The 8,512-nt window shown below is 68.3% G+C and overlaps 1 protein-coding gene across 4 annotated transcripts in view; it reads left to right on the top strand.

Moving 5' to 3' along the window:
- DOK7 (docking protein 7) overlaps positions 1-8,512 on the top strand; it is a 34,621-nt gene continuing 26,109 nt past the window's right edge. For all 4 annotated transcript variants that reach the window (XM_060011891.2, XM_060011887.1, XM_060011890.1 and 1 more), the window contains exons 1-2: positions 1-183; positions 309-354. In XM_060011891.2, coding sequence (XP_059867874.1) covers positions 130-183; positions 309-354 — 100 coding nt within the window. In that variant the 5' untranslated portion in view covers positions 1-129. The remainder of the gene's footprint in view (positions 184-308; positions 355-8,512) is intronic.

The following is an 8,512-nucleotide window of genomic DNA, read 5'->3' as shown; positions in this document are numbered from 1 at the left end:
CGCGCCGCCCCGCCCGCCCCGCCGGCCGGCGCAGGGCCCTCCCGGAGCTATTTTGAAAGTGACCCTGGGCTGGGCGGCCGCGGGGCGGCGGGCAGAGGCGCGGCGGGCGCGCGGGAACCATGACAGAAGATGACCGAGGCGGCGCTGGTGGAGGGCCACGTCAAGCTGCGGGACGGCAAGAAGGTCGGGGCGCGCGGCGGGCGCGGGGCGGGCGGCGGACGCGGGGCGCGGGGCGCGGGGCGGGCGGCGGGCGCGGGGCACGGGGGGCGGGCGCGGGGCTGGCGCTCACGCTCCCTCTGTCCCCGCAGTGGAAGAGTAGGTGGCTGGTGCTGCGCAAGCCGTCGCCGGTGGCAGGTGAGCGGGCGCGGGGCGCGGGCACGGGGCGCGGGGCACGGGGCGGGCGGCGGCGGCCTCCTGCGCCCGGCCGGCCCGGAGCGCGGCCAGCTCGCCCGAAATAGCCGGCGGCGCCGGGGCCGAGGGCTGTAACCGGAGAGCGCTCCGGCCTCGCCTCGGCCTGCGCCTGCCGCGGACGCCGGGACGCGGGACCCTTCCGCGACCGCACCGGGCCCGGGAGCCGTCATCTCAGACTCCAGGCCCGGGGTGGGGACCCCCTTGGCAGAAGGGCGGATTGAGGCTCGGAGAGGCCTGCGGGAGCCGGTGGAGGCCCGAGGGGCGAAAGGGCAGGAGCCTGTCCTGGCCCCTTCCCCCATCACGCGGCAGGGAGCATCCCAGAAAGTTCTGCCCCAGTTGGGGATTGAGTCGTGTCTTTGAATCCAAACGTGGATGGGTGTTCCGGGCAGCGCTGACCCCAGGCGGCCCTTCCAGCCTCCCCAGGTGGAGCCGAGGCTGGGCCGCCAGGTAGGAACGGAGAAGAGTGAAATCTACCTTGTGTGTGGGATCCGTCCTGGGAGGAGAGGACGGCCCCCTCCCAGCCCCCTGAGCGGAGCCGGCACCCCAGCCGGGAGGAGCCGGCTGGGAGCCCCGGAGCCGGGCATCTCCAGCTCAGCGGCCGGAGGCTCTGAGCTGTGCAGCTGCAGCTGTTTCCGGAGACAGGTGCCTTGGAGCCGGCCCAGGCTCCCGGGGGTCTGTGTGGGATGCTGGGGGTGTGAGCGCACGCTGCCTCACACGTGCCAGGCTGCCCGAGAGTCTTCCGGGACGCCTGGGGTGTCTGCCATTTCCTAGGCAGGGTGTGGAGGGCCCCCTCCCTGTGCCCCTCCCGGGTCCCCTCCTCCATCCCTTCTGCTGAGCTGGCTCTGGGAGCCTCGTGGTTGCGATAGAAGGGTCTGCTTTCGGCCACGGACACACTCACCTCCTGCCTGGGCCTCAGCTTCCCCTCCAAGGGGGCCTGGGCGCCGTGCACCCTTCGTTCAGCCGATCAGTCTTTCATGCCCAGGCCCTGCATCTGGAGCTGTGGGGTCCTAGTCCTGGGGAGCTCAGGGACGCCTGGCAGGGGTGGGGGAGGGTAAGAGCTGGGGAGGGGGTGCCCAGCCGGCAGGGAATGGGGGCACCGGCCAGCTGAGGGTGGCAGAGGCGGGGGTGAAGGCCGTGCTGATCCGGGAGGCTGTGGCCCGAGGCAGGGGGCTGGCTGTTGGGTGGGGGTTGCTTGCCGGGACGGTGGTGAGCCAGGGCCTGTGCGGCCTCTGGGACAGGTGGCCCACCCGAAGAGCAGTCCCAGGGTGGGCCTTGTCCCTCTTGGTAGGGGGGGGTAGTGATCTGCAGCCCCTGGTGGTGGATTTTATGCCAGTATCCGAGAGCGCTAGTTGAGAGGTGAGCTCTGGCCGGCCCTGGAGGACACCTGTGGAGAGGGCCCTCAAGCACTGCCGGGGAGTCTGCAGTGGGTCCTCAACACCGTAGACTCTGAGCCTGTAAGTGGGCTTGTGGTCATCGGGCCTTTCCTGGGTCTCACCACGTGCAGCCCAGCGGTAGAGAGCCGGGGGCGTCGGGGAACCAGGACTGGACTGGAGGGGAAATCGCGGAGAAGAGGGGGAAGGCGCTCGGGCAGGACTGGGCCAGGGACTGGGGGCGGGGAGGGGATTAGGGGTGGTGGACGCGGCCCCTCTGGGCTGCTGTCCACTCTGAGCCCTGCGTCTCACGTCCTGGTCCCCAGGGTCTCAGAACCCCCGCGGTCGCTGCCGGTTATCTTAGCAGCGTCCCCTTTATCCTCACGCTGCACGAGGGCCGCGGTCATCCTCTTGCGGGTGCTTGGCCTGAGGCTGAGTTGCCAAGCTGACCCACTGCCCGGCTCTCGCCAGCCCTCCCCCTCTCTCCCTCCCGGTCAGTGCCAGTGGCCATGGTTCCCCGACGGGTCAGAGGCTCCGGACCCTCCTTGCTCTCCCCTCCCTGGCCCCTAGCTGATGAGCTGGCCCCTCTCTAGTGTGTTGGGGGGCCTGGCTGGGAGAGGTGCAGCCGCCTGGCCCCCCTTATCCTGAAGACCAGCTCCCTCGGGTGGCCTTGGGTGTTGGGGGCAGGTCCTCGTACTTGGGGTCCCCACAGCTAAGACTCCCCAGATCCTGGCTGCAGCCAAGGGGGAGCCTGGGAAGGAGAGAGGAGGGGCCGCCCTGCCTTCTCGTCATGGAAACGCAGGACTCTTGTTTTTGAAAAGTATTTCCTTCCCAGTAGGGCCCACGAGGAGAGGTTAGGAGGGAATCAGGGGCTGCAGGCGGGCGGGGGTAGGAGGGCCCCTCTCCGCTTTGGGTCTTTTCTCCTGTTTTTGCTTTTCTTAACCAGGACCACTTGTTTTTCTTACAATAAAGTTTAGTTAGCGGAAGGAAGGAAAAGCTCTGATTTTTTTTTTTGGCAGTACGCGGGCCTGTCACTGCTGTGGCCTCTCCCGTTGCGGAGCACAGGCTCCGGACGCACAGGCTCAGCGGCCATGGCTCACGGGCGCAGCCGCTCCGTGGCATGTGGGATCCTCCCGGACCGGGGCACGAACCCGCGTCCCCTGCATCGGCAGGCGGACTCCCAACCACTGTGCCACCAGGGAAGCCCTGATTTATTTTTTTTAAAAGATCTTTATTGGAGTATAATTGCTTCACAATACTGGGTTAGTTTCTGTTGTATAGCAAAGTGAATCAGCTATACCTATACGTATATCCCCATCTCCCCTCCCTCTTGCGTCTCCCTCCCACCCTCCCTATCCCACCCCTCTAGGTGGTCCCAAAGCACCGAGCTGATCTCCCTGTGCTGTGGGGCTGCGTCCCACTAGCTGTCTATTTTACATTCGGTAGTGTACATATGTCCATGCCGCTCTCACTTCGCCCCAGCGTCCCCCTTCCCCCGCCCCCGTGTCCTCACTTAAAGTGAAAGGGAAAACCTCTCACTGACAGAAGTAACAATCTTTATAAAAGGGAGCAATACTTCAGCGGGACTGTGCTCCTTGGGGCCTCGACCTCTGTCCTGGCCAGAGGATTCATGCCTGGATCCTTTCCTTGAGAGGAGGGGGGTCTGGGCACCCCCCTGGTGACCCTGGGCAGCCCCTCTCTTCCTCCCCGGGTTGAGGCTTAGGATGGTGGGAGAGGTGTCTCTCGCGTGGCTGCCCTGTGGAGGGGGCGGCCCACCCACAGGTGTGGCACCCAGAGGGTTCCCGCGCAGCCAGGGCAGCTCCCCTGCTGTCTGCTCCGAGGGCCCTCAGAGCTCCGAGGGCTTCACCAACTCCTGTGCAAGCTGCGGGGGCTTTATTCAGCCCGGAAAAGCCCCCGGGAGGGACCCTGACTCCTGGAGCTGGCCTCTGGGGGGTCATTATAGGCGCAGGGGCTGAGACTGGCTGGCCCACAAATGACTGGGTGCTGCCCCCTGCCCACAAGCCCTTGGCCGGCTGGGAGGTCAGCACCTGCTCCTGCCACCAAAGGTGAGGTATTAGTCCAGTACCCCCTTCCTATCCCTGCCCTGAGACAGGCGCTGAGTTCCTGGAGGGCAGGGTCCCTGACTCAGCGTCACCCCTCACAGGCAGCCTGGCGGGGGCTGGGGCTGCCAGGTGAGGTACCGTGAGCCCAGCCACTCTCGGCAACATCTGGCCCTGCAAGCTTGCCCAGGAACCGCGGCCTCGGGACACCTGCCCCTTAAGCCGCCTGAGCGGTCCCACTGGCCTGTGCCCGTGCCTCTCCTGTGCAGTGGCAGCTCTGCTAACTGAGGTGGGCGCATTCCGAGAGGTTGGGCGTCCCAGGTGGTGATGGTGGGGAGGGTCCCTTCTCCGGTCCCACCTTCTGGCCTTGGATCTGCCGTGTCCCCCAGGAATGGGCGTGACTCCTCAGTCCTGGGCTGGGCAGGCACTCAAGGACAGGGTGTGGGTGGTGGCCAGCCATTCCGTCCCCACGGAGACCTCGAGAAGGGGGCCAGGGCTTCCTGCAGCCCCTGGTTCCGGACCAGGAATCGGAGCACCTGGGCTCAGGTCTCGCCTCTGCTCGGACCAACTGTGTGCCCTGGACGAGTCCTAGCCGGTCCCTGCGGAGGGTGGACGGGTGGTGGGCATGCATTGGGCCTCGGCACCGTCCGTTCCTGCTGCTGCCGCGAGGTCGGGGTAGCCTGCCTGTGGGAGCCCATGAAGCCCCCTTGCGCCCTGCGTACACGGTGAATGTGCTTCCCCCGGAACTTGATCAGGAACAGGCCTGGACCTGTGGGTCAGCGGGGTCCCTCGGCTTCAGCCTCAGGCTCCGGCTGGCGGCCCGGTCAGCAGCCCCCATCCCCAGTGCTCGGCTGCCCCTAGCCCGCTGCCCAGCTGCTCTGCTGAAGGCGCTGCCCAAGGTCACTGTGACCTCTGAGGGCTCAAGCCAACAGCCGCTCCTCCGGCTGTGTCCCGTGGGTGGGCGTCAACCTCTGTCTCCTCTCCCAGCTCCCCCTGCTCCCCACAAGGCCCGGAGGTTTGCGTCTTCCCGGCCACCCGCCCTCCCCAGGCTCTCGGCCCCGGGCTAAACGCCTCTGAGTGCCCGTGACTGACTCCATGGTTATTTTTACATCTTCAGATGTGTGTGTCCAGCTGCCTGTGTGCACGCCGCCTGGCGTCTGATGGGCCTCTCAGGCTCACGTGTCCGGGACTGAACCCCAACCCCGCCCCCTGCCCCCGGCCCCGCACCCCCTCCCCAGGTGCCCCCCTCCCCAGTCCAGCCTCGCCCTCCTCTTCCTTCCCCTCACCCCATCATCCACCCACCAAGAGGTCCCATGAGTTAGCGCTGCCTCCGCAGAGGGAAGGCCCCTCCCGCTGTCACCATGGTTACTGCAGAGCCTAGCTTTGGGCCCCCTTTCCTCTGCTCGGCCTAGACCAGCAGCTCCTCTGGCCTGGACAGCTGCAGGGGCCTGGAGCTTTGCTGTCACCCTGTGTCCCTTCGCCACACGCAGCCGGGCTGGGCCCTCTTTGCTCACAGCTCTCGAGGCCCCTGGTGTGCTGGGATGCGGCCTTGGCCTGGCTCAGCAGGCCCACCTGGCTGGAGCCCGCCTACACCTTGGACCACTCTTCCCCTCCCTTCATGCCAGCCCTGCCCATGGGGTCCCTGCCTCTGGGCTTCTGCACTGGCTGTTCCCTCTAGCACAGTGCTGTTCCCTGAGGTGCTGCCGGGCTGGCGCCTTATATCCCTTGGGAGTCCGTTGTCCCTTTGGGAGAGGCTCTGACCCCCGTGCTCAGGCCCCATGACGGCCGCTGTCATCAAATGCTGTCCACCCCCACATGCCGTCCACCCCCACATGCCGTCCACTCCCACATGCCGTCCACCCCTGCCATCACATGCCGGTCCCCTGAACAGCTCTTCCTCAGAGTTTTCTTCGTTATCGACCTTTTTCAGCGTTTGACTGTCTCCCCTCTTGGGTTTCAGCTCCGCAGAAGCCGGGCTGTGTTCCCTGGGTCCCCGGGCTTCTCGTGAGCAGAATGAACTGGGCTGAAGGCTATGGGGGAGGCCGCCCCACTGAGGGACGGAAAAGGAGGTGGGGTGGGCTCCGAGGGGCCCCACTGGGGGTCTTTCAGTGGCCCTTGTGGTTAGCAGGGCCCACTATGGGCAGAAGAGGGCAGGGGTGGGCTGACCCCAGAGGCGGGCACGCTCCCCTGGGTGTCGTGGTGATGGGGAAGGTCCCAGGCCCCAGGCTGAGGCCCCCGCTCATCCCGCTCTGTGCTTGCTGGCGTGTGGCGTTCACCGAGGGCCTCTGTGTGCCAGCCTGGGGCTGTGCTGGTGCCTTGACTCCGCAGGGTGAGTGGCGTCTGTTTCTCAGATGGAAAATAGAGGCTCTAAGAGCTGAGGGACGGGTTCCCAAACACGGATGGGGGACGTGAACCGGGCCAGCTGGTCCCCACTGTGGCGCCCATGCACAGTGGTGGAGTGTGTGCGTGTGTGTGTGCAAGCCTGCAGGTATGCGCGTGTAAGCACACGTGTGTGAGCACGCACGCGCGATCAAGTGTATGGCTGTGCACGCGCACAGGAGTGTGTGTGCGTGTGCCTCCGCGTGCACCCCCTTGGTTTACTCTTTGACACTTTCGTCATCACCCCATCCGTGCCTCCTTTCACTACGATGACCCCGGCCCCCTCCACCCCCGGCCGCGAGCCGCCCAGGCCCTGCGGCGGCTTCATCTCCTGCCCCTGGAGTCCGGGCGCCCAGGGCCGGGTTGCAGCCTGGCTGTGCCCCTGCGGCTCCGCGCTTCAGCTGATGGGTGCTGCCGTGAGCAGGGTCCTCAGGCCCTCGTGGCCCGGCGTGGAGATCAAGCGGCCACGGGAGTGGGTGGCCCGGGGCGCGGGGCGGGAGGGCCAGTGAGCTTCCTCAGCAGCTGACCGGGACACCTCGCGGAGTGACCAGCTCGCTGGGCTTCCTGCGAGGGGCGCAGCCCTGGGTGCTCCCAGCGAGGGTCCCCTGTGGAGCTGGCCAGTCGGTGCAGGCTCCCGTGGCCCTTTGTGCGGCGCGTCTGCGGGAAGGGCTGGTGGTGTCACTGCTCCCCGGGGGCACTGGTGCTGTCTCTCCCGGGCACGACCTGCTTTGTCTCAGGCCCAGACCCGAGAATTGCTGTTTCTCTGGTGCCCGGTACTGAACAGCTTTCCACTAAACAGCGCTCCTCACAGAATAGGTTTTAAAATAGGATCAATTCACGGCCCGAAGTGATGGGGAGGGAAGGGGGTGGAGCAGCTGCCCATCAAAGGGCCCCACCCACGCCCCTCCCAGGAGCGGAGCTCCGCCTCAGCTAGAGGAGTCCAGTGCGGGGGGCTGGAGGGTGCCGGGGGGCTGGAGGGTGCCGGCTGAGGGGCTGGGGGGCTGCCGGGGGGCTGGAGGGTGCCGGGGGGTGCCGGGGGGCTGGAGGGTGCCGGCTGAGCGGCTGGGGGGCTGCCGGGGGGCTGGAGGGTGCCGGCTGAGGGGCTGGAGGGTGCCGGCTGAGGGGCTGGGGGGTGCCGGCTGAGGGGCTGGAGGGTGCCGGCTGAGGGGCTGGGGGGCTGCCGGGGGGCTGGAGGGTGCCGGCTGAGGGGCTGGGGGGTGCCGGCTGAGGGGCTGGAGGGTGCCGGCTGAGCGGCTGGGGGGCTGCCGGGGGGCTGGAGGGTGCCGGCTGAGGGGCTGGAGGGTGCCGGCTGAGGGGCTGGGGGGTGCCGGGGGGCTGGAGGGTGCCGGCTGAGGGGCTGGGGGGCTGCCGGGGCGCTGGAGGGTGCCGGCTGAGGGGCTGGGGGGCTGCCGGGGGGCTGGAGGGTGCCGGCTGAGGGGCTGGGGGGTGCCGGGGGGCTGGAGGGTGCCGGGGGGCTGGAGGGTGCCGGCTGGGGGGCTGGGGGGCTGCCGGGGGGATGGAGGGTGCCGGTTGAGGGGCTGGGGGGTGCCGGGGGGCTGGAGGGTGCCGGCTGAGGGGCTGGGGGGCTGCCGGGGTGCTGGAGGGTGCCGGCTGAGGGGCTGGGGGGTGCTGGGGGGCTGGAGGGTGCCGGGGGGCTGGAGGGTGCCGGCTGGGGGGCTGGGGGGCTGCCGGGGGGCTGGAGGGTGCCGGCTGAGGGGCTGGGGGGTGCCTGGGGGCTGGAGGGTGCCGGGGGGCTGGGGGGTGCCGGCTGGGGGGCTGGGGGGTGCCGGGGGGCTGGAGGGTGCCGGGGGCTGCCGGGGGGCTGGAGGGTGCCGGCTGAGGGGCTGGGGGGTGCCGGGGGGCTGGAGGGTGCCGGCTGGGGGGCTGGGGGGCTGCCGGGGGGCTGGAGGGTGCCGGCTGAGGGGCTGGGGGGTGCCGGGGGGCTGGAGGGTGCCGGGGGCTGCCGGGGGGCTGGAGGGTGCCGGGGGCTGCCGGGGGGCTGGAGGGTGCCGGCTGAGGGGCTGGACGGCAGCTGCGCCAGCCGTGGCCCGGCTGTGACTGGGCAGCTTCCACCAGGGGCTGTCACACAGCCCTGACCCTCGCCCTGTTCTGTTCATGTGTAAAATGAAATCAGTGACGCTGAGGGTGTGTTAGCTTCCTGGGGCTGCAGTAATGAATTGCCACAAACTGGGGGGCTTAAAACAACAGTAATGTGCTCTGGAGGCTGGAAGCCCAAAATCCAGCAGCGTTCACCCGCTGAAGGCGCTGGGGAGCACCCTTCCCACCTCCTCC

The sequence above is a fragment of the Delphinus delphis genome, chromosome 5, assembly GCF_949987515.2.
Source record: "Delphinus delphis chromosome 5, mDelDel1.2, whole genome shotgun sequence".
Classification (NCBI taxonomy): Eukaryota; Metazoa; Chordata; class Mammalia; order Artiodactyla; family Delphinidae; genus Delphinus; species Delphinus delphis.
This window is presented reverse-complemented; position numbering and strand designations above follow the sequence as displayed.